This window comes from Taurulus bubalis (assembly GCF_910589615.1).
Source record: "Taurulus bubalis genome assembly, chromosome: 2".
In the NCBI taxonomy this organism is placed as follows: domain Eukaryota; kingdom Metazoa; phylum Chordata; class Actinopteri; order Perciformes; family Cottidae; genus Taurulus; species Taurulus bubalis.
Window position 1 is genome coordinate 14,940,857 of NC_136590.1, and position 25,330 is coordinate 14,966,186.

The 25,330-nt window shown below is 41.0% G+C and overlaps 1 protein-coding gene across 1 annotated transcript; it reads right to left on the reverse strand.

Annotated features, from left to right (window-relative positions):
* On the reverse strand, positions 1 to 24,658 carry LOC306753619 (myoferlin-like). The gene is made up of 53 exons (XM_079237507.1): positions 24,565 to 24,658; positions 23,702 to 23,757; positions 23,186 to 23,277; positions 18,077 to 18,185; positions 17,877 to 17,979; positions 17,629 to 17,786; positions 17,141 to 17,269; positions 16,838 to 16,900; positions 16,701 to 16,751; positions 16,572 to 16,602; positions 15,627 to 15,742; positions 15,360 to 15,486; positions 15,098 to 15,201; positions 14,923 to 14,991; positions 14,791 to 14,834; positions 14,034 to 14,116; positions 13,375 to 13,499; positions 13,142 to 13,255; positions 12,812 to 12,989; positions 12,574 to 12,698; positions 12,284 to 12,393; positions 11,919 to 12,111; positions 11,655 to 11,810; positions 11,390 to 11,521; positions 11,063 to 11,226; positions 10,238 to 10,352; positions 9,875 to 9,977; positions 9,462 to 9,604; positions 9,204 to 9,374; positions 8,816 to 8,909; positions 8,647 to 8,724; positions 8,389 to 8,570; positions 7,864 to 8,022; positions 7,602 to 7,703; positions 7,356 to 7,517; positions 6,969 to 7,134; positions 6,790 to 6,863; positions 6,576 to 6,641; positions 5,191 to 5,289; positions 4,942 to 5,070; positions 4,656 to 4,811; positions 4,468 to 4,559; positions 4,176 to 4,346; positions 3,946 to 4,094; positions 2,614 to 2,753; positions 2,440 to 2,528; positions 2,259 to 2,354; positions 1,818 to 1,959; positions 1,576 to 1,675; positions 1,265 to 1,458; positions 619 to 728; positions 310 to 457; positions 1 to 139 (listed from the first exon to the last, which is right to left on the reverse strand). The coding sequence occupies exons 1-53, from the start codon at positions 24,650 to 24,652 to the stop codon at positions 101 to 103; spliced, it is 6,189 nt and encodes a 2,062-aa protein (XP_079093633.1). The 5' UTR covers positions 24,653 to 24,658; the 3' UTR covers positions 1 to 100.
* Positions 24,659 to 25,330: the final 672 nt, after the last annotated feature.

A 25,330-nucleotide genomic window follows, 5' to 3' on the forward strand; every position in this document is an offset into this window, starting at 1 on the left:
TACTATAGGCAGTAAAAAAAAAGATTTTGAGACTGTTTGGCAGTAATGCGATCAGCCTGTAGACATTTTGAGTTGTCCTTTCCAGCTCCACTGCTCCAGGTTATTGTAGTGGTTTCACAATCTTCATTGAGATATAGTTCTGGAAGAGGCCAAAGAGAACAATCTAATTACAGATTCTCATGAAGCAAGCAGCTTTACATCATTGCGTGCCACATAACAGTGAACATTTGTGTGTATTTGGAACCACTGTATGCACTTTTGAGTTATACCAGCTGGACCAAATTAAGTCAGATTATCATCCGCCCTTACCGGTAAAGAGTACAACAGGATGCCGAGGAAGAGCAACACTATGGTGAGGAGGATGAGTCCGATGAAGAGGCACCTGAACCGTCTCCACACAATGAACTTCATGGTCTTGCATGGGTTGGTGAACCAAAAGAAGGATGTTTCTGGACGTCTGAGGGTTGTGCAAAATGAAAGACATTAGTTTATTTTACCTGCAAAACTAAATTTTCTGTATTTTAAATTGGCCGTTAAGAAACGTGATTGAGATACATTTTTAATAGGTTCAATCTGAAGAATGCTAGATACGGTATGTTTCACAGGCTGGGTCCTTACTTGGGAGGGTCCAGTTTTGGGTTCATGTTGGGTTCGTCCCTGCCCTTTCCTGCAGGTTTCTCATCTGCTTCTGCCTCACCTACAATCTCCAGTGTCATCTCCACCTTTCCCTGCAAGCACAAGACAAGCAGATGTGGTGAGCAACATACTGTATAACAACGTAATGACAATAAGGATCTGACACTTTCAGAATATGAAGAAGCAGAATCTATTAAATCAGACTTCTGCAGGTGATTACAAACTTGTAAATACTTTTTTTAGGCGTAATGAATATGAAATGTGTTACCAAAACTGAAGCAGGGTTATATTCTTATTTCAGAAAAGATAATAGCAGTGTTCCTATGGGGTTCTCATTTTAGATTAAATGAGTGTTAATATGTGGAAACCTAGCTGACCAAAAAGAACAAAGCTGAGATGCAGGAGCAGGAATGATGTTAGTCCTTTTGTTGGTTTACCTAAAACGGTATTCAGTAAACAATTGATCTTTACGTCATTCCTTAATCCTTGCAAAGAGTCTACTTCTGAGTTTTAAGTGGGAGTTTGCTTCCCATCCACTGCTATTGCTGTTCATTAATTTGCTCAATAGCTTGAACAAAACAAAGCATCCATCCATCCATCTTTGGGTGTACTTCCTAGTCATACTTACGCCCAGGACCTTCTGTCCATCCTGTTCAATAGAACACGGCCACCAGCCTCTGACCGACTGCTGAGCAAACAGAGACTTTGCTTGCTCTGGTTTTTGTGGAGCTCCCATTTCCAAATCCTCCATCATCTTCAGAGAGCACTTCTCTGGGGTCTTTGCAGGAGCAACTAGGTTACGCAGATCCAGCTCCAGAGTGCCTGGGATTACAGAGTATTATACTATGAACTGCCAGGGTTTGTAATGGCTGAAGGTAAATAGGAAGTTAGAAAAAAACAAGAAGCTTTCTTTGGCTAACTTTAAATGAAGTGTCTCACCAAGGTAATCATCCAGTGAGAATTTGTCATTATCCCATATCTGGACAATTAGCTTGGGGGGAATCCTGAACTCCGTTTTGTCGAGACTCCAGAATTGCTCCTGTTGAATAAAGAAAACAGGAAAACATGTTTTAGATTCGCCAATTCAACAACGCAGGCTTGATTTTCAAATCTGTACAGCATGGTCGAAGCCAATTGTTTGATTCAGAAAAAAAAAAAAAAAAAAAAAAAAAAAACCTCACCTTCTTGGAAACCAGGCAGAGTTGTTCAGCTGGCAGGTACTCAAAGTCAAAGATGAGCCTCCAGTTAAAGTTGCCATCTCCGTCCAGAGACCTGTAGTGGACGTCAGTCTTCTGCTTGTTCTCCTCCATGCCTGGCATCCACCTGACAGAGGGAACAACAGGTGTGAGCATTCATTGTCCTGTTCCAACTGGTTCCACGTAACCTTTTACTATACAAGTGTGCTTTTAAAGAATAAAATAAAAATAAATCATCTAAAAAGAGGATTTTAGAAATGGTTGCTGATGAGAAAAAGCATTAAAAGGACGGGCAAAAAAAAGAATCACAATATATTTGAACAAAGTAAAAAGGCATGAACCCAGCATTAGTAGAACTATACGCTAGTTTTAGTGTCAAATTAATATTTCACCAAAGCAATCAACAAAGTCAAACGTTTGACTTACCCTTTGACATAGATGTCACTCATGTGCTCTCCTGTGATGCTGGCCTCATCTAAAGTCACGTCTGTGGTGTTCCAGATGACTGCACGCAGAATACACCTGACAATTCAAAAGCAGCATGCATTAACTCCGTGACCTCTAATGTGACCAGTGACGACGCACTGAATTGCGGCACAGCACTCACTTCTTAGGCTTGCGTGGTGTGATGTCAAAGGGAGGTCCTGGGACGCCGATGCTTTTGGGGAAAACATCCACCCACATCTGGAGCCGTCCCTAAATGAGCACATTATAAAGGTTTTACTAAATGGCTGTGTCAGGATGTGGACAGAGACTAAATGTTTGAGTCGTAGAATCTAACCTGAGAGATATTGGGCTGGAAAGAGCTATAAAGGGTCCTGGTCTCCACGTGTTCAGGGGCAAGCCCCTGTTCTCTGAGCACGTGCAGGCAGAGGCGTTCTCGGGCCGGACCAAGGTGCTCATGAATTTCCTTGTTGTTCTCTGGACGTGAAAACAAGATACAGCTTAATTAGGCTTATTTTATACTACAATTAGTCAAATCAGATGTGGGGGGGGACCACTTTGATCTAGACAGTACAACATTTCACATTCACGATTCAAGATGTTTCACGGTCATATGCACAGATAACAGAATTATTCTATACAATGAAATGCTTATTTTGCTGGGTCCTCCTAACACACAGAATTAGAATAAACTTAAGGTACATTGAGATATTTAGACATTCATGAAGGATGAATCCTAGCAACCTTGGTGATCCCACGATTATTCCTTTAGCACAACCATGAGGTTTTTCGTGACTATTTCTCCAACTTTGGATCCATTTCCGAGAAATTTGGTCTAGACATGCATGTACCCCTCAGAATGAATACTAACTTAGGAGATCCTGACTTTCGTCTCCTCCCATCATCAGTTAAATACTTTAGTTGTTGACCAAATACTTATAAAACTACTGACATTTCCACCAACCTTGCCTATACTTTGTTTAGTCCTACCTAGCAAATGTTGGCACGTTAACATGCATGTTAGCATTATCATTGTAAATGCACCATTGTGCCAGCCTCAGAGCTGCTAGCATAGTTATTATAGACTCCTAGTCTAGTTTTTAAATACATAATTTAAAGCTTGCTGATATATTAGCTTACAGAAAAGACTGCATTTATATTAAGTTATTACTATTAATGGCATGTGAATAACAGTAATGGTGGTTGGACAACTGATCATGAAATGATCAATGCAATTCAGATGTAGCTGCCCATTAAGCCAATGGGCCAACCATTACAGTGTAGCCTGAGCAGATACAATGTAGATATACATGGTTGGGGCGTGCCACAAATTATCTGCTCTTTGCTTAATTGAGTGTATGATTCGTACGTTAGGTCAGGACTGAAAAATTGTGTCGGCTGTCAAACAATTTTACATGAATACGGTGCTTCCATAAAAAGGCTCATCCAACTTTTGGCCCATTTCACTGAGAATGAATAACTGAAAATGAACTGCAAGCCACTAAAACGTGTGCCACAGGTGTACAGTCAAGTTCTTCCATCACCAATAGAGTGATAACAAACAACGAAAGTGAATTTGTCGAACGGTTGTAAATACAATCATCTTCAGTCCTGGGTTTGGAATCATGAATTTCACACACACTATTTTACTTTAAACCATTGACCTTACCAAACTGAGCCAATGTGTATTCTTTGCCATTGAAGACGATTGATGTGCCATTGTCTTCAGTCCTGGGTTTGGACAGGCCTTTTAGACGAGCCAGGTTTTCCAGGACCTCTGACGGCTTCAGCTGGTCTCGCCACTTGTTGATGCCAGAACTGAGACAAAAACAAAAATGATCATGAACGCAGGTTTTTAGGAACATTTCCTAAAGCTTCCCCCTCAAGGTGTTTCCTTACATGCAGTAGCTTTGAGGCAGGCCACAGTAGGAGTTGTATCGGGACAGGAAGCGGTTCTCCAGGTCTATCACTGTCTCGCCGACCTTCTCGTCGCGGCTCAGGAGATCATAATCATAGACGGAGATTTTCAGATCCTTGTCCTGGGGCAGGAAACATCCCATCTCAAACATCCTAAACAAAACAAAAAATACATGTTTGAGAAGGTGTACTGTATTTACCCTTTAAGTAAATATGGCCTGTAATATTAACATATATTTTGCATTGCTTAAAGTAGTCCATTCATAGCATGTACCTTCCAAACACAGGGCTCGTGGTGTTAGGTATGTAATGGTCTCTGTCATCAATCGTGTTCTTACCCAGTGACATCTTTATGTATGGATCACACTGAGCAGGAGAGAGAACACAAGTTCAAGCAGAAGGTTCTGACTGTGCTACGTGTGTGGAAACATGCTGCTTTTATTCCTACAAATTCATTCTCACTCTGCCATTATTGTCTTTGGGCTGCAGGTCTATGGCCCGGACCACATAAATCCTGACCAGACACTCCTGAGGTCCACTCTCTGGCAGCTCTCTGAACTGACGGGGAGGGGAAGCAACACCAGGGTCGTCTGGCAGAGCGTACACCTTGAATGAACCCTACATGTACAAGAACACACAATCTTAAGCACTGTCCTTCGTCCTGAGCCGAAGAAATTCGGCTTGTTTCACAGCTTTATTTTGGATATATTCTGATTAAGTGTTATGGTTCTGAATGGTGTCAAACTACCTTTAACTCTCCAACTACAGAGGGGTCAGTATCCCCATTTTCATTCTTGCCCCGCTGCAGTTTGAAGGTGCAGCAGAAATCAGTCAGCCCTTTGAACTCTGGGACATCCTCAAGTTCACATTCATACACCTGAGGATACACAAATGCATTTAAGTCATCTGCAACGCTTGGTGGAGATCACAGACAAGCCATGCAACAAACAAGTAACACCAAGTCTGTCGTGTGTATGAAGAAATGAAGCCAACTTACTTTGAGGGTGTCGTATCCTTTTTTGAGGTAAGGGCCACATTTCTGATGGTCTCCAGTTGAAGCGTAGAATTTACTCCACCAATCGACTGTCTCTTTTTCCTGAATATTGAATTGCTCATTGTGAAACTTCATACATACATACATACATACATACATACATACATACATACATACATACATACATACATACATACATACATACATACATACATATAGTTCTATGTATTTGATATAAGAATCTGAAATCTCATTCATAGTCACTTGTTTACCCTCACCTTCTCTTCAAGCTTTGGAGAACGAAGATGCAATTCGACACAAAAGAGAGAAGTCAAAAATACAGACACATAGCTGTAACATATATGCAAAAAGATGTACATAGAGTACATACAATAAGCCACAAATATTGACAAGAAAGTCAAAAAGTGAAGGAAAGATTGATAACGAGGTCAAAGTTGCAATTTCACGATTGGCAGCATGTTGGAAAACAAGGGCGTAACAAAGGGGCTGTGCAGAATGTGCAACTGTATTAAGGCCCCGGGCCTCTAGAGGGCTCACTAACACCACCCGTCCCTTGACTTATAACATGGCACTAGGACTTTATTTATATCCAAGCCTACCATGAGTGGGACCTGCCTTTTGAGTTATGTATACAATAATAATGTAATAAGCTAATTTGCTTTTTTGCCAGGAGTTCTGTATTCTAAATATGAAGCTAGTGCCAGCAGCTGCTTAGTTTAGCATTTCATTAAACGGCTAGCTTGTCTCTGTCTGAGGTCACATCACTAGCCATCATCTCTAAAGCTCACTAATAACAAATTACATTGTGTTTGTTCATATTACAACCAAAGCGGAAAAACTCAAGAGTTGAAAATAAATGGATTTAACGCATTCAATTAGTGAGCTTTGAAAAAAAAGAAAAAAAAACTATAAACCATTTTCTTTATGTTAAGCTAATTAGCTGTCGGCTGTAGGCTCATATTTAGCATACCAACATCAGAGTTGGATCAATTGTCTCTTATATGAACACATTTCTCAAAATGTCTAACTTTTGCTTGGAGTAAAATATTGGAAACTGTACTTCTAGCAAAACTACTTGCATGCAAAATATATGCCTGGGAGCCTAATCTGCTTCAGGGCCCATTTACATGTTGCACCCTTGCTGTGAAGAAATAAAAGATCAAATGTGCTCATTAAAACAGTGTGAAATCAAAACAGTGTGAAATTAAGTCCAATCGCGCTCATTGTGACAATTTCCTGATTAATGGCATTGTGACGTTATTATGCAGTCTTCGTCGAGCCTGCCGTAGTGCTGTGGATTAAGTGATCTCAGCCTTCCAGTGTCATTGGTGCCCAGCAGTGCGAATTAGAAAGCTATAATAAGTTACCATACATACAAAGTGTGAGGTAGGGGAGGCCATTTTGTCGAGAGCAGCTGACATGCTGTACATGAACTGTAAGCCAGAGTAATCAAGCTTGTCAAATTTGACTAGAGCCAAATTCTGCACTTCTTAGTGAGGAAACATGTTTTTTATGATAAGTAATTTAGTTCCAGAAAACATGAGGAAAATATAGTGTTGATAGGTGTTAGAGGGAGTTTACCTGCACTTCTAGCAGTGGTCTCGTCTCCTCCATGTTAATAGCGAGATGTTTGGAAGGAGAAGCCATCATAGCCACTGTTAAAAAAAAAAAAAAAAATGGAAGGAAAACATCAGAACAAGGCTTTCCATCTGAATTTAATAAATTGGGAGTAATTTGCAACGCTTTGTATGACTCCTTACTTTTGGAAGACATGGCTCCCTCTGCAGTGATGACATAGGGGTCACATCTGAACTGCTCCAGAGTAGTGATGGTGCATTGACCAACCACAGGCTTCCTGCCAAATGGACGGTGGTCAATCACCTTCAGCACAATGGGAGGTGTGTACATCTCCTCCTTTGGAAGGAGCTGCATGGCGGTTGTGAGAAGAAAAAAAAATTAATTTATCGTTCCGTTTAAAAGCCTTCTGATTTTAGGTTGTTTTTATTCAGGATTTTAGTGCAAAAGATAAACATAGCTAATCATAATGTTCCTATTGATTTTGGCAGATGGTATGTCCCCTCTATAGTCGCTTTAGACATGCGTTTGCTTTAGTTTCACAACCCCAGCTTGTGTTACCCGGCAATTACCACTTTGATGAAGAGGACCGAGCTGGGGAAGTTGGGGCTCTTCTTCATGTTCTTGATCACAGCCGACTCCACCCTCTGTCCCCCACACTCCACCACCAGGCTGGGTGAAGACACCGAGGCCAGCTGGAATGGCTTCATGTTCCTCAGGCCCCATGCAAGAATCTGAACGCACACAGACACAAAGACAGAGGTAATGGTAGAGATTATATCAGTTCAGAGGGTCGGTGTCTAAAAGCTGTGCATTACCTCCACAGCAGTGAGCTGCACCACAGGCCGGATGCCCTGAGGAACCATGTACAGGTTTTCAGCTCTCTTTGAGGGCAACAGGGGAAGATCTGACTCGCCCGACTACAAAGACAGAGTCAGGAGAGTATGGATTATGCATGCTTTTACCAGTACTTTTTTATTAAGTTACACTCTAAAATGTAAAACAGCTACATGCCTCAAGAACATGGCTGTGTTTTAAATACTGTAAAGTAGCCACTTCTCCATTACTTTCAGGACAAACCTTGTCTTTAAGGATGAGTTCTGCCGCCAGCAGTGCTTCCCCCGCCTTTTGACCTTTCTGGATGATGGGGTACCACAGCAGTTTGGGTGTCTGATCCATGCCTCGATTCAACTTCACCATTGGTGCGCAAACACTGCGGCCCAGCAGCTCATCCTTTCCCTGGGAAGAAGATAACATCATGCCGCAAGCTGAGAAACGTTAAAAAAAAAAACACATTACAGTTTCAGTGTAGAGAAAAGTGGACATTTCTATAAGAAAGAAGAAAACATAACAAAAGACAGTTCACACCATAAATGTTAAATATCAAGACCAGTAGAGAGCCAATAGACATTTTCTGCTTTAGATATTTTAGTTCAAATATTTACATTCATGGTTCCCAAAGTTAAGTGAAATATGTGTCACTTAGTTTTTCCCTGATAGCAATTACATGCAATAATCCACAGTTGAATGTATTATCGAGTGCGTCCTCATTAAGTACTGATACCCCGCATATTTAGTCTGCATATTTAGTTGTAGTCTATGTACCACTTGGTCATTGTCGTAGAACTCCAGAACAACTTCAGGGGGGTGCTGAGCAACTTGCTGTGGGTCTCCAAAGATCTCAACATCATTGAAGATCAGAGTTTGATCCCAGGTTGGGTTCAGTGTTGCCTGTAACTTCTCTGTTGTCTTACTAAGATGCAGGAAGGAGACGTGTGCATACGGATCTGCAAAGAGAAACAAATACATGGTTAAATGGTAATCTTTTCACATCCATCATTTCTGCAATGAGTAGAATCTTACCTGAAAAACTATCTTTGTCCATAGAAGCCAAGTTCTGTGCTTGATAGACATAGACACGCAGATGGTACAAATGTGACCCTGTGGAGAAAAAAAAAAAAAAAAGAGCAATAATGTATATGTATTTGTACGTGCATGATCATTCATAAGTTTCATTATCTGCGTCACTCACTATCAAAGGAGCAGGACACAGTGGGCGTGTTGGCACCGAACAGCTTGGTGGCATCGGCCTTAGATCCGTTCTCTTTCTCGTCTGTATCGATACCCTGCAGAGTAAACCAAAGCGGATGTCTCAGAGCTTTAATCCGTTTATGCGTCACACACACTGACAAAAAAAAAAATCTCCACCATAGAGCTGTAGATGTGTTTAATACATAAGTAAATATTTGGTGACATAACAAGCTCAGATCCGGTTCATGCTTTAATGCTGGCCCTTCCTCTCTGACTCATAGTTTTGTGTTGCATTATAACTATTTGAGCTACACTCAAACTATCTTTATGAAACCAGATCTTGACCCAAACAAGCGCTGAAAACAGAATATTTTCCCTTCTTTACTCACCAATGCTCCCTCCAGTTTGAAGATGGCGGATGCTCCGAGCCGGTCCTCTGGTGCCATCTTTCGCCTCCAGCGCCTGCGACGGAAAGTATCTGAAGAACGCTCTTTTCTGTGAAACTTCCAGCCAATCAGAGATGAGAATTCCCAGCCCTCAGCATCCCCTTGGTCCTGCCTCTGAAACCAAAAAGATAAACAAGTAGCTAAAATGTTGTCGTTTAAAAAAAAAAAATGTAATTGGTAATGCCATGACCCTGTTCTGACCTCCACAGTGGCTCCTGCAGGGAGTGCAGCTCTCTTGCGAGGTCGAACAAGCCTTCTCCTGCGGTGGATGTGGTACACCTTCTCCGCAGGAACCCAGGACTGAGGCTTGTCATTTGGGGGAATAGTGACTCCATACTCCCACCCTGTGAGGTGCAGACACAGACACAAACAATTTTACTTTGTTCCACTACTGTTTGGACACAGAAGCATATGGTTTTCACCATGCAAGTTTATTTTGCCATTATTATTATTATTATGACCTGGCAAAGAGGCAAGAGTAAATAAGAGACCTGGGAAACCAGGAGAGAAACACATTTTAGTAATTTGCTGCTTTTCTGAATTAATATTTCTGCCTACAAACTGATTGAAGAACACTACGCTCTACATGTTAGCTGTTGATGTAAATCCTGCACCTTGATCATCCACAGCTCTGTTGTCATCCACTCTCCACTTCTCCTCCAACATCCAACCTGGAGGACACTCAAACTCTTCAGGGTTGCGGCTCTTCTCTCCATTCTGTGCAACACAAAACCTCAGGTTTCGATTTGTCATTTATTTTCTTCATGTGTATTGGCCTTCTCATATACAAATAGGTCACCAAGATTAATCTTGCATGATGGGCATCTGAAGGAAAACCGAGTGTAAAAAATAATTGAACTTCCACCAAATTCAATGAGAAACTAAGAGAAAGGGGTAGTAGTAATACATGTTCGTGTGCTCGTGTGATGTTTATAGCCACCCTGCCCATTATTTGCATGTCAGTGTGCAATTCTCACCACATCAGTGAATTGCTCCGAGGCAGCCTTCCAATCTCCACCAGGGAAGCGAGTCTCATTTTGGTACACCTCGTCCATGAATTCAGTGTGCCCTGCATCTGCCTCAGTTAAGAGACTGAAACATATGTACGATGAGATAATAAGATGGTGTGTGAAAACTCTTAAAACATTTTACAAAAATCTAAGCCACAATGAGATATTTGGCCCCCTCCAGTGGTAGTATTAAAAAAAAAGACATACTGGCACACACGCCGTAACTTGTGTATGATGGAGTTAGTACTGAACAGTGCGAGTGATAAATTGGGAGTAACCCAACTGTTGATTGAACTTAAAAAAGAAAGAAAGAAACAGATTTGCTCCAAATCAAGCTGTCAAAGTGAGAGTTCCTCTTGTTGCTCTGCATATTCATTTTTGGGGGATATATTGAAACTGTTCGCTTATGATGGGCGTAGACGAGATAAGATATAAACAATATAAAGATGTCCCGTCAGGACTTTCATGAAATAATCTGCATATACTATGATTTTCCATTTTATTCAGTCTTTTTTTTTTTTTTTTTTTTTTTAAAGGGCTGAATAATTTAAAAAAGTAACGGCACATAACTTCCAGTTCACTGGCACAGTCTGGTACTGTGTCATTAAATTGTGGTTTAAGGCATGAGAGGAATGTAAACAGGGGAGAGCAGACATCGCCCACTTCCTCTTCTTAAGTCCACAGAATGTGTGTTCACTGGAAAGAATGCACATTCAACCTCCATTACATGGACACCTTGTGTTTAGAACCTTAGAGGAAAGATGCCAAATTGTCATCTACAATTATACTCACGCTCTCTCTGGGTCAATGAACCACTCCGCTTCCCATTCCCATCCTCTTGGAGGCAAGAAGTACTCTTGCTTTAGCTTCAGTTTTCCCGTTACATCTGAGAATTTGTGGCGCCCCACTAGTCCTGTGGTCCCCCACTTCCCAAACACCTCGACCTGGTTCTCATACTGAAATGCAAAGGATGACATGTTAAGTATTAGATGCTGACTTAACCGCTGGCTCTCTGTTATTCAAATTTATTTTCTGGCTTTGTAAATACAGAAAATAACACTATTGTTCTATTGTGAGAAGAGAAAGACGCTATGACCATAATATTTTGGAGCACTGTACCATCTCAGCAAACACGCTGAAGGTCCCCTCAGAGTAGGAATTGAACTTCTTCTCATGTGCAGACAGTCCCAGCCACATGTTGACTCTAATCTGAACTGGCACCTTCAGACCCTTGTTCTTGTCCATGGGGTACTGAAGGGAACAAAAAAAAGACATGAGCGTTATGACTTTTAGTGTAAAAGCAAAGTACCAAACTGCTGACATGACACTACAATCTAATATAACTGATGATTACTACATAAATGTTTCTTGACTTTATGTGTACCTGTAAAAAGACAGTCTGTGTCTTGCCACAGTGCTGACCACAGGCCTGCTCGCTGTGTGTGGAGTGGAGGACTTGGTGAGCAGGAATGCGACTGTAGGCCACCCTCTTCTCACCTCGTAACATCCAGATGATCACGTCAGGCATGCTGTTCTGAGGCTGGACAAAAACGAGAGAACAAATGCAGAATTATGGATGAGCAAAAATACGTCGCTTGGAACCCTTATTTTTAGGTGCCCCTTTGTCCAGGCTTGCTGTGGTGCATACCTCCTCAGCAAGCAGTTTAAGTTTGTCCGCCCATGTCTCCAAGTCAGGCAGTGTGTCACTGATCTCACTGGCCTCCTCTCTCATGCGTCTGGCTCCGTCCTTGATGGTGACCAACGCGCTGTCTCGCAGCTTCTTGATTTGAATGTCCAGGGATGTCAGGTTAGAGCGGCCCTCCAGCTCCGGTGTTGGGTAACTGGAGGAGAGCGGAAACAAAAATGGGACATTTTTCATTTAAAAAAATCCACAAAGTGAGATTATAATAAATAATTAGCAAGTAAACTCTTTAACTTCTACTACCATCTGACTTTGTATTACATTCAAAAGGTGCGCCGACATTAGACATGAACACCACATCCTCCATTTACCTTTCTATGTCTTCCATCAGCTCATTGAGCAACTTCAGCCACACCTCTACAAGTTGGTTTTCAGAGACTTTAGCAAAGATGGCAGTTTTAAACAACTCCAGGTTGGATTGCTGCAATACAAACAAAATGGGGGTGAGGATGGCGCTCCCATCTTAAACCTCTCTGACTCTCACATTGATGCATGTACACACACATACCAAACATTAGGACAACACAGTATGCTTTAATGCCTGCAAACCTATCAATAAACTCAACGTTTGTATGGATTACAGAGGATAACTCAGTGTTACCAGGCGGTGAGTAATGTAGAGGATGATGTTGACAGAGTCCAGGCGGTGGCTGATGTCCTCCCAGCATGAGAGAACCACAACAACTGGCTTAGTGTTCACCCAGGGCAGGTAATAGTAGTGGTTACCTTGAAAAATGACACACCAATTTAAAATCCTCTTGATAAGAAAGCAGGTTGTTTTGCCTCTTTACTGCATGAGCAGATACGGTAACACATCAGATAGTAGTTTATTCACTCACCATCAAATACAGCACAGCTATACTGAGTCGTGGAGGACAGTGGTTTGCAGGTGGTGTCCAATTTGTTGCCGTAATTACCGATGCTGACCTCAAACTGGATTGGCTCTCCTGGTTCCTGAATCATGGACGCGCTGTGAAAGACTGCACACAGACTGTACTTCCTCCTCCTCTGGTACTTCTAATGTAGGGAAGAAAACAGAAATAGAGGTAGAACACATTTTAACCAATTACAATTTACCATCAGAGAAGAATGAGTGAAACCACACTGCTGTTAAAGGGAACCACACTAGTCACTTGGTGGATAACTCGGTGGATAAATGGGCACAATACCTGCACCACCAGGATGTCGTCGCTGTGGATACTGTCGACTGTTTTGTCGGCTTTTCCCTCCAGCTTAGTGGACAGCTCCACCAGGACCCTGCCCCTGTACGCCACACCTTCTCCCTGCAAAGTAATTGATAGGAACTGTTGAAAACACGATGAAGAGGATGTAGGACACGGATAACAGTGAGAAGAAACATAAAAATAAAAAAGTGGAAAAGGTTTGTAATAATCTTCACTACTTTGCCATAATTGAGATCCTGATAGGGGTCTGGCAGGCCGGTGAACTCTCTGGGGCTGCCATACAGGTTGACATAGCAGGGCCCAAAGACGGGCAGGAAACCCACTTCAGACTGCCCTGTGTTCGCTGTGGAGAGATAGAGATGGACTTAATCTCTTTATGATTAGACTCGAGCGAAGCAATGCAAAGCTTTGGCGTTAGTACATCAGTGTTGTGGTATTTGAGGCGGGGGTGAACAGCTTGAGGTGGAAACAGTGAATGCTGGGTAAGCGAGTGAGTGGCAGGCGCTATGGCAACAAAACGGCTAGACACTTAGATACTAATATCGCAAAACAGAGCACAGCACAGCTTCATTAGCGATGTGCATGAAAAGACTTGTTTAGCAAATTAGCGTGCACAACATGCTTAACGCGTTGCGTTACATCTCATGCAACACAGAGGGGAAAAAAAGAGCACAATTGAACCTTCGTATGACGGTATTTCCCCATTTCCCGCATGTTCCTCTATTCCAGGAGAAAAAGGACAATTCAAGTACCATTTAGAAGTGTTAGCGTAACAATGGTTTTCAAATGTAAACATTTTGGTTTTCATGTCGGGGTTTTCACAAAAGATCCAGACCTATTAGGAACCAATACGGTTGTATTCAAAACACAATCCTACCTTCAATCTCTCCACCAGAGGAGGCTATCTTGGCCAGGTTCAGGTATGTGGTGCCAACAGCATCATTTCCTGTCAAACGATCCCTGCAACCACACATGACACCTTCAGACTCCCGATCGCAAACACGCATAGCACTTCACTCGTAATTAACTGTATAATAACATGCACATTTCAAAATGTAGGGGCATTGTTATGCTCAGATTTTTCACTACCTCAATGAGGGAAGTACACAGAATAGAAAAACTGTATTTCTTGCTGTTCATGTCTACATGTTTTCAACTATGTATTTATTGGGTCAGAGACCCAAGCGTGTTTTTCAACACCTCCTGAGGCCCACACAGTTGTTCCAACATTTCCTCTTGGACTTATTTCCCTTCAGACTTCCTGGACCCGAGTTATCGGTCAGTTTGTTCGCTCAGAAACGCACAATAATGAAATTAGCCGAGAGACGGTGCTAACAGGATCCCAGAGCATGATAGTGAGGGGAAGGGAGGGGCCTGCACAGAGTCATAAGCTGCTACATTAGTCTCATGTGGTTGGTGACGGGGCATGGACACACACACACACACACACACACACACACACACACACACACACACACACACACACACACACACACACACACACACACACACACACACACACACGAAATGTTGTGGTTCCCTTTCTCAACTCCAAATTACAAAAGAACGTTGCCTCTTTTACACAAAACGACAGTCAATCTTTTAAATATAAATTCTAATCTTGTTTGACTTACCAATCAAAGACTGTCAGCTTGACTCGCTCACACATGGAGGGGAACTACAGAAAACACAAGAAGCAAGTTAAAGTGTCCATTTCTTCTTTCTTTTGTGGTGCTGGGTCAGAACACCACTTTCCATCCTCTCACCTTTACTTGGAGGTTCAGCACTTGGTTCCACTCTGGGTTTGCATTCTTCTCAATGATCTGAGTGCACAGCTGGAGAGAAACACAATCAATCAGCTGTCTCTGTTACACAACATTATATCCAGCATGCTTACATTCAACACTGCAGCTAAAAAAGAGACACAAAACGTTCAGAAACCTTTTTGCCAGCGAAGCGAGCCTCCAAGAACGGATCCACCAGGTTCTTCTTGTTTCCATCTCCCCCAAAAATCTCTTTCATGGTCTGGACGAATGCATCATCCACTGTAATGCAAAAGCATTGGAAGAATTAATTAATCATCATTTCTTTCAGTTTTGGCAGCCAGAAAATGGAAATAATTGAGTTTCAGCAAGCTCAACTTGTAGATCTGTATGTTTGACCATTGAACGTAATATTAAATCATTACTACAGCGTGTCTTACTCTGGGGAACGTCCTCAGCCCTGAACACCTTCAGTGACAGGGTGGCCCATCTCAGAGTCACACCAGCTGGCAGAAGCAGATTACTCTCTATGTCATCCTGATCATCACACGAGTCCCTCTTCTCGACCTGCAGGGTGCGAGGGAGAAAGAACAGAAAATAGTTAATGAAAGAGGGCGAGGGGCAGAACCACCATATTTACATGCGGAAAAGAGGAAGCAACCAGCGCTAGTTAAAAAACCATCCGAGTGCTGCAGTGTGAGTCGTACCGGAGGCTCGTCTCCAGCCCCTACTACGAAGAGGCTGACTTTGAGGTAGCCTTTAGCCCCGCAGCTGGAGTCATCTGGATCATTCAGCAGGAGCCACTTCCTCATGACACAGTGGGCTGCATCAGGACACACACACACGCACACAAATTAAAACTAACCTTGAAGTTATACTTTCTGTGCACACAAGTGCCTGACTTCATACTTACTATTCACTCTAAAAGTTATTATGATAACATAACATTCCAATTAAATATTAAAACCAAGTTTTAAGAAAGTAATACACTTTTGTATTCCCTTCTTGCAATTTTTCAAAGCCAACTATTTGATAATGTAGATGGGTTTTGTCTAGTTTTACTTAACAAGCGTTCAAGGCTTTTGTTTTGCCATTTGTGCTTAGACCAACAGTCCAGACACATTGGAATTGTCTATGCAGGGCTCTCTGAGTCAACAGTTTTGGAAATAAAAACACACTATAATAAGAAAGAGAAGTATAAAATATGAAAACACTATACATACGGTGGTATATGTACAAGAAAGGTATTAGATACAGTTTTTTTTTTTAAGTGTTAAATAACAGTAATAAATAGGCTAGTCCCGATTGCTATTCCTTGCAGTAACTGATCAGCAACATCAACATATCATCACCATTTAAGATAGAGGGAACTACGTATTTATACATCCAGCAGATACAGAACAATAACATTCATCTGGAGTCCTATTTCTGGCCACCAGGCAGTCTAATATTCACTCTTTTTAGCCCCCAATGTGTGAAAAGAATCTAATTCTCAGGTTTGAAAACAGAAATGCCCATTCTGAACATCCTCAACATTATACAAACCAACTAAAAAGAAGACTATAATAACCTTCTCACATTCGGACCTCCAGACAAACATCCTCTGAGCAAATGTAAATGACACACAAATCTGTTGTTTGTGGCGAGCTCACCTGGTTCATCATAAACATAACCAACGTCCAGCTGTGTGAGAGAACAAAACCAGTTCAGCCAGATTCTCATTGGAGGCATTAATGCATTTTGTTTTACCAAATATGTGAAAACAAATTGAGACCAGGTACCTTGAATTGTCCCATGAGACTGTCCGCCCTCAGTGAATAGGAATTATATACCTGCAGAGAAGAGCATTCTCAGTTTATATGCATTTGTACATATTGACAGAGCATTGGATCTCAACATGTTGCATATGTGTACTGACCCGGACGCTAATGTGCTTATCAAACAGATCCGATGGGAGCATGTGGACGTTGTAGAAGAATATCTACAAGAAGAAAAAAAAAAAAATCATCCAAAGTTTCAATGAAAATGTTACATTTACCACCACAATGCTAAGTTATGTAGTGTCAACCAGATCACCGGAACACATTTTTACTCCATTTCAAACCTGTGTCTTCGACTGCCTCATACATACTATTTATTTTTTATACATACATACATACATACATACATACATACATACATACATACATACATACACAGTATAAGAGTGAAGTGAGAGTACCTCATCAAAGAAGGGGTTGTTTCCCCTCTTGATCCTCGTCCTGTGGGTCTCTCCACACACATTAACCTTCACCACTGGTTTGACGTTGTTGCCAGACAACTGACGGGCCTCGATGATTCGAACACGAATCTGAAGGACGCAGAGCATCACAGTATCAGTGTGGATGAATTAATTTTGCTTGTGGCAGTATGAAAGCAGCTGCTTCTGTTCTATTGCACCTCAGTGTATCTATACTGTAAAAAATACATAAACATAACCCGAGTATGATAATCTAGCTAGGAAAGTACTGCTGTGTCCACCTGAAAGTGACTTAGAATTTAAATATAAAAAAGGAAGAAAAAAAATATGAGACATGAACTACTTCTTTTGTAAAGTATTTTCCTGTAATTAAGGCAAAAAAATAAATAATCAAATCACACTTTTTTTTCATTGATCTGTGTATTAAGAAGATGGTCTTTGTTGATGATCGCTCTAAAACACGAACTGACCTGGAAGTCCTGAGGTTTATTGACGAGTCGATGGCGATTCTGTGCCCGGGCCAGCTTCTGGCGAAGGTTAACGGACTGACCAGGGGACGAGGAGACCGCTGCTGAGCCACTTTGGCCCCCATCTGGAAAAGTCTCATCCCCCTCCTCACCAACACCATCTAATCAGCAGAAAAACAAGATGATCAAATACCTGGCATGCATTTAATGCTACTGACACTACCAATCTTTACTGTATTACTCAGGATTACATAACATACCAGTATTCACTGTGGCATCTCCTGCATTCGGGTCATTGAGGTTTGGTGCGGCATTGGCTGGAGGATCGTAGCCAATCATAAGATCGATTGTTGCCTGGAATTAAATGGTTGGCTTGTCTAGTATTTCTTTAATGAGGAAGGTCAACTTCCTGTTGCTTATATTTTAGTTATTCATGCAGAAAGAAACTTACTCCAATATTCTGTCCACTTGCATTGACTAAAGGAACATTTTTGGATGGCAGGGATCTCATTTGACCTGAGGCAAGGTCTCTCAGAGAGATTTTGGTTGACCCTAGGAATCTGTTAGGGAAAAAACACACAAGGGGAATAGCATGCGTTTGATGAGTATTCTGCGCTGATTTAATAGGACATTACACAAGCTGCCATTCTAGTCAGGCAACATATCAGCAATCAAGTTACAGACCACATAGAAATGAAATGCTGTATGTGCGCTCAGTGATGTCACATTTACAAAAGGGGCCTATAGCAGGTCACCGCCCAGAGCTAACAAGCCCAGCCTGCTGAGACAAACAAACGCACCTCAGAAGCAAGCGCACAGTCAACACCGCACTGGAGCTACCAGCTAGAGATGCACGGTGTCTTTAGATCATCTGGGACTAGAGATTCAAATTAAACAATTATTTCATTTGAAGGACATTTAAGCACCAGCTAGAAACAACAGAACCACAGCTTGAGACGTTAAAACTAGCCCAAAAATAACACAAAAGGAAAATAAACCCATTTAATTACATTTCAGGGGTCAAACAGTTTCCTTATGGATTGTTAATTACAACATTTCTCCAGGAAATAATCCTTACTATTTTTTTTTAACAATTTTTATTTAATATCAACATTTTGATTGATGATGATTATTAAGTAGAACACAATTATCTAATGAATCAACAGTTGTCAAAATAAAGGATACATATTAAAGTTGAACTAAAATCACATTGACAGCTGTGTGGCTTTAAGCTTAGATATGTCAAAGACATAATTATATGAAACTAAATGTGCAAAAGTGTCTATCGGTGTTAGATCTGACAAACAATATACAATATCAGATGTTGACTAAATAATGCCAAAATAATTCACGATAAGGCTATAAAAAATGTAAACAAAATTCTAATAACGTTCATGCAATCAGTCAAATTCATCTTTGACGTTAGCATGCGTTTTGTCTTCTTTATTGGAAAATGGATTATACTCAATTCGAGTGTAGGAAGGTGGAGAGTCTGTAACCATAACTGTGCAAAAGCGGTGTTTGAGAGGTGCTGGATTATGTGCACAATATTATCAAATGTGTATTATTAACAACGTCAATATTACATTTTATATGAAATATCACCATTATCTTTTTATACAAATCCTAAAATGGTGCCAAATAACCAGTACAAGGCCAGATATTTAAAACGGATGTTTCTACTATTTTGTCCATTGAATAAAATATCAATAAGTGTAGCCTAAATAACAAAAACACCTCTTCGTTTAAACACAGTAATCTACAACAGCTCACAACTAAATCGTCTACATCACTACACAGTAAAGTCAACACATGTGAACATAATGACCTTTATGAAGGTAGGAGTCATTACTGCATGACTGTTGTGGAAACTACATTAGTTTTAGATTGTGTATTTGTTGCTGATTAAAAACAGAGTTGCCAGTTTATTAACTAACAATGTAGCTAATGGAATGCAATACGTCATGTGAACTGCATTGTTCTTTGGGTGGACTAAGTAATAATATTTTGGCAGCATTTCTGTTGACCCAAGACAGAAACTCAGTTTCCTCAATGATACCACTGAAGGCTCAGAATCAGATACATCAAACTGATCAGAACGCAAAGCTTTCAATCAGACCTTAAATTCAAAAGGGTGTTTTCCCCCCGTTGCTAACAACATTTACTTAGCCTGGATAGAAAATGGCATAGTAAAAGACCACCACCATGCTGTGAGAAGAAGGCAACAGAACAGTTACATTAGGTAATTTAAACTCGACCATCAGGAAAGCCTTTCTTTAAACATAACAAATCAAAAACGTCAAAACATCCAAGCATTAGCAGATTCTCAGATGTGTTACTGCACTCCACTGAAATAGAGCAAAGTAAGATATGAACTGTATACAGTTACTCATATCAGGTTACCAACACTGTCGGTCACTACACAAAAGAGTTGGAGTTTGGTTTGGGAGGAGAAAGGAAAGAGAGAGTTATAGCTGCTCCATGATTCTCCGGGGAGTCAGTGACTCTATAAACCTGGTATGTAGCCTTGAATCTCACTGGATCATTTGAAACACATGATCGTTCAGGGTTGATGTGACTCTCATCCACTCTCCTATGAGACACTTTTGCCAGCTGCTTGTGGCTCCAAACTATTCAGAAAGCGTAGGTGATCCGATTCAGGCTTAGGGCCGTCCCTTATCAGATATTTTGCATTTTTTAACTTTTCTGTTTTCAGCTCGACTGCGTCCCGATAAGAGCATTAAAATACAACGAATCATACTGTAGGATGTACGGTATCAAACACCACAAACACCGTTTTTACATCTTCCAAAAGTTATGGGACAATTATTAACGCCCAGAACTGATGTATTATGAACAGAATATGAAGGTCATGCTTGGACATTTCCCCCATTGTTATCCATGCAAACACAGTGGAAAGACCAAAACAGATTGTGACTAATGCCGGGCCTTGGTGAGTCACAGGGGAACATCCCACCTCAGCTGATTGTGCAAATTGTGTGTGGAGTTATAATAGGATGTAGGTACAGTTCTTCCCTTTATCGGCCTTCTCTAGCCAGTGGAGCAACGGACAGTAGTGCTTCTCCAGCCAAACAACAAGTTTAAACTTTTGGCCTTTTCACTTTTCCTGGTAACATTAAGTTTTCACTTATGATCACCTATCCGTGAAGGGAAAGCGTGACTTTCAACACGAGCAGCTACACAAGAGTGTCCTTGGCTGGGTTTCAGTTCAAGACGCTGACACCCTCCCCTGACATAACTCATCTCTATCACAGATCTGGAAGTGTGATGACACAGCTCATCTCAGATCTGTGATGAGGGTGAAAATGAGCAAAGGCTGCTCCCCGATTATTACGCGTGTCATATTTATCAAGCTCCACAATCCAGAAATATTTTTTAGAAACCGGGGAAGTGAAATATTTGGACAGACCCGAAAGTTTTATGAAGACGGGAAATTAAACAATACTCTGAGCTTCTGCTGTGAAAACATTTTTTCCAGCCAAAATTTTAGCCTGGTTTTTAACCATCCCCACATTCTACCATGCCTAGTGTATTTGTGCAGCAAGTTAATATTTAATGGTAATGATACGATTTAAGTGGCCATTTCCTTATATCAGTGTTATCAAAAAACTAACCATGCAATTATTTCTAAAGGTCTGAAGCCCTGTTGTAGAACATTACAACATACTCCTCATGAATCAGGATTTTAATGGAAAAATGAGTAGGATAAAATTAATGATTTTGTTTTTAAAGCATGCAAAGCAGGAGATTAAGTGGAACTCGTTCATAGTTAAAAATTAACTGCCTAGAGACTTTCGACTATTATTTTTAGCCATGTTAGCAGTGTGGCTGAAGGCATAGCAACGTTGGTCTGTATATTAGTCAAGTCATTCATGGTCCCCAGAGGATGAATCATGATGATTTGTGATCCCTGACTTTTCATCTAGTGAAACCATGAGGTTTACATTTGTGATAAGAGTGAAAACTATTGGATGGATTGCTGTGGAACGTGATAGATAAGAATGAGAGGAGACATTTTAATGATGCATGTGATGCTTTTACTTATTCTGTGGCGCACCCAGAGTCTAAGTTTCCACTTATTCAGTTATACATCTCAGCATCTTCTAATGCATTTGAAATATCTCAAGGATTGACGAGATTACTGTGAAGATTAGTACCGATATTCATGGTTCCCAGAGGACGAAGTGTTATGGTAATTTTGGTGATCACCTGACTTTTAATCTATAGTGCATTTATCGTGTTAAAATTTCAACTGTCCAATATTTAAGTTTGACCAAATTCCTGTAAAATTAATAACATGAGCTTCAACTTTATTTTGTGTCCACAATCCAGACTGTACACGCACACACACACACAAACTTTTTTGGGTCCCCCTTTTGTTGCCGTGACAACCGGGATTACCCATAACACCAGCTGGAAAATTATTTGAGACAGAGACGTCCATTTCTGCTCCCACAGTGTAGTTCTTTAGGGAGTGTGTCAGATGGGCCAGCCCAGTGGAAAACTTTACTCAATTTAACATGGACTCGTGTGCTGGAGAGGCACATTAGAAAAGCTCCGCCCCTCAGCTATGACTGTCCCATGCACTAGGGAACATTAGATAAAAACATATATATGCCACTTTAAGTCTCCCTTAGACATAAAGTATAAAGACAGATACCCTTTAATGTGATTTTTTTCCTACGATAGACAAAACGTTGTTTGCATTAATTAGTGATGTCAAAGAAATAATCTTTGTGGTCGGTCTATATTGGTCCCAGATGTGATTTTGGCTTTATATGGAAACATTGAGCTAGTTTTTTGTTTTTTTAAACACTTAGAAGCATTTTGCATGATAGCAAGTCACACACAGTATTAGAGAAGTTGATACGTGCTGTATGTACTGCAATTACATGACTACTATACAATTTGGCAACTAAATGCCATATAAAGTATTTTCCCTGTCCTCAGTGACACACACACATCTGAGAGAGAGACAGAGAGATAGAGAGAGCTTTGTTTTTCTACGATAGAGGAGAAAAGGAGAGAAGAGGGGGAGACAAAAGCAATTCATCCATCCAATGTTGCCCAATCAGGATCAGTCCTCCCACAGCCCAGCAAGTCTCAACATGGCAAGTAGGGTGTGAGGGAGTACAGTCAGTCAGCTGCATAACTCAAACACAGGGTTACTGTGAAAATATCCAACTTACCATCTTCGTTAATGTGTCATGCTGATAATGCCTCTATCCTTTAACCAGTGGATGGTGGAACTTTGGCATGTTCACTTATTTTGGAGCTAAGACACAGACTGAGACTGTCTAAATGAAAGCTGTGTTTTAGCTGAAAAACTGTGATTTATAAAAATAAAGATAAATATGCCATCTATACAACAGAAAGACTTACTGTTAACTAACCTAGAAGTCCTGGTTGAGACAAAAATCTGGCGCAGTGATTCAATAAGGCGAGGCGCACATCTTCTCTTTCATCACTGTGATCCATGTGTTGCACAAAATCCAAAGCTAACAAGAAGATCAGTCCCATTGGCTTGTGTTGCACTTACTTATCTCTCCCAAGGGTTTCATAGTCTTTCACAATCACGTCTATGTAGGAGCTAGAGTCCAGCCCAGTGCCCTTCAGATCAAACTCAAGCACCTGCAAGACAAGATGAGGGATACACAGCCCATTAGATATGGTGCTCCATGGGGTGTTGTGTCCAGAAGCAGCAGCTTTGTATCTGAGGGCTTGACCTCTAATTGATGTAACCCGAGTAAATATTGATCAAGTTGATTTTGCAACTCCGTCAATACAACACAAAACACCAAAACAGACACTAATCTACATCAGCATGATCTGTGTTCATGCTCAATACACACCATGACACACATAAGATGATTGTCACATATGTTTACCATGTGATGTGTACTGCTGCACTCAAAGAGGGGTTCATCTTGTTATAGCAATTATTTCTGCTTTCCTTAGCAGCTGATCAAAACTAACTGATTAAAAATCAAAGTACAAGAGGGACTCAGAGACATCTGCATGTTCGGACGCGTGTGTCTGTAATTATACAGTTTACCTCGTTCCACACTGGATTCAGCTCACTGTCGATCTGTTTTGTTTTCTTCTTCTCATCTGAAAGTCAAACCATTTCATACATTAAAAAAACAAACATCCGTGTATCCTTAACAAAGAGCATACTGTATGGAGCATGACTTCTCAAGATTAGGACACAAATAGATCAAAACCAAGCAAATACAGATTATTTTGACCCACTCGTTTAGCTGAAAAAGTTAAGTTATTGCAGTTTGTCCTGCTTTATGGTAAGAGTTGGTGTCAGTGCTGCAATGTCTGTCTTTACGGGGAGGAACAGGGAAAAAAGAGAAGCTGCCACACCTGTGAGTGATGATGGCAACTTGGGTAAAAAAAGAAAAGAAAAACACAGCTGAGGGCAACTAGGGCTGATTGCTAAGATTATTTCCTAATCAGGGAGGCAGTATATGTTTTTATTTAGAATAGCTGAAGACTATGTCCTTCTTTGGGCTGTCTGAACTCAATGCAGGTCCAACAACCATTCCTCGCTTTGCATTTAAAAATGCTGTGGCATGTTGCTTAAGAATTTAAACTACTACATTTAGAAGGAAAACAATGACATCTAAATCCACATTATTTTCAATTCTAAATGGACCATTGTGCTTCTACTTAATGTGCAAGAGCGATAACTATAATAATGTTTTTTGCATGGACTAAAACCACAGCAAAACTACGAAGTTCATAGATTTACGTCATCATAAATAAAGTGTAATCAATTTAGCGACCATAAACTTACTATTTAGTCCCGAAGACACAATTGACATACTTATTTAACATCAAATATTAGGCTACAAGTGATTTTTCCCAAAGACCGAACATAGTTCCAACTTTAAGACTTTTGAGACTCACCTTTAAAAATCACAGAGGTAATTGGATCAGGGTTTCCAAGTTTCTTTTTCGGCAGCCCTTTAGCCGATTCTACCACAACCCGCAACATGGCAACAGACAGGTTAAAACCAGACTAAATGGGTGAAGTTGGGGAATTAAATGAAAAACAAATCTCCACAGGCTCGTCGTGCCTTTGTCATCCTCACTGCCCCATCATCATTGAACTAGACAGGGCAGGGCTGAGGAAGTATATTTCCCGGTCCCGTTGGTGAGAGCGAGGGGAAATAAGGGCGGATCACGGGGGTGTAATTATTGTGAGTGGAAGTCCGAGAGCTTCTGCTGCCCCCGTGTGAGGCCAGCTGAGTGGAGACGGCTCAACACAAACTTCAGAGAAGAGTTCCGTATTCCTTCATTCAATCCAGGATGAAAAATATATTTCAGTACAGCCCAAAACTATTTTGTTGAGAGGATTTAATGACGTCAGATGCTGCCAGTCTTCGGGTTCCCCCTGCGAGCCTCTGCGTGTTTCAGCACTGATCCAATATTTGGCTGTGGCTCCATCTAGTGGCTGCATGAGGTAACTGCATATATTTGACTGAGGCCAGTGGAGGGGCCATCCCAGCCTAGCAAATACCTTATTCACTTTGCAAGGCTCTTTGTAAAAAATAAAAACATAAATAGCACTGCATGGGCAGGGACAAAAAGAATCCAACCCACAGAATATAATGCACTATAGGTCCTGAAATATGAGTTTATATTATCCAGCATTACTTGTTTCTGTTTTTGC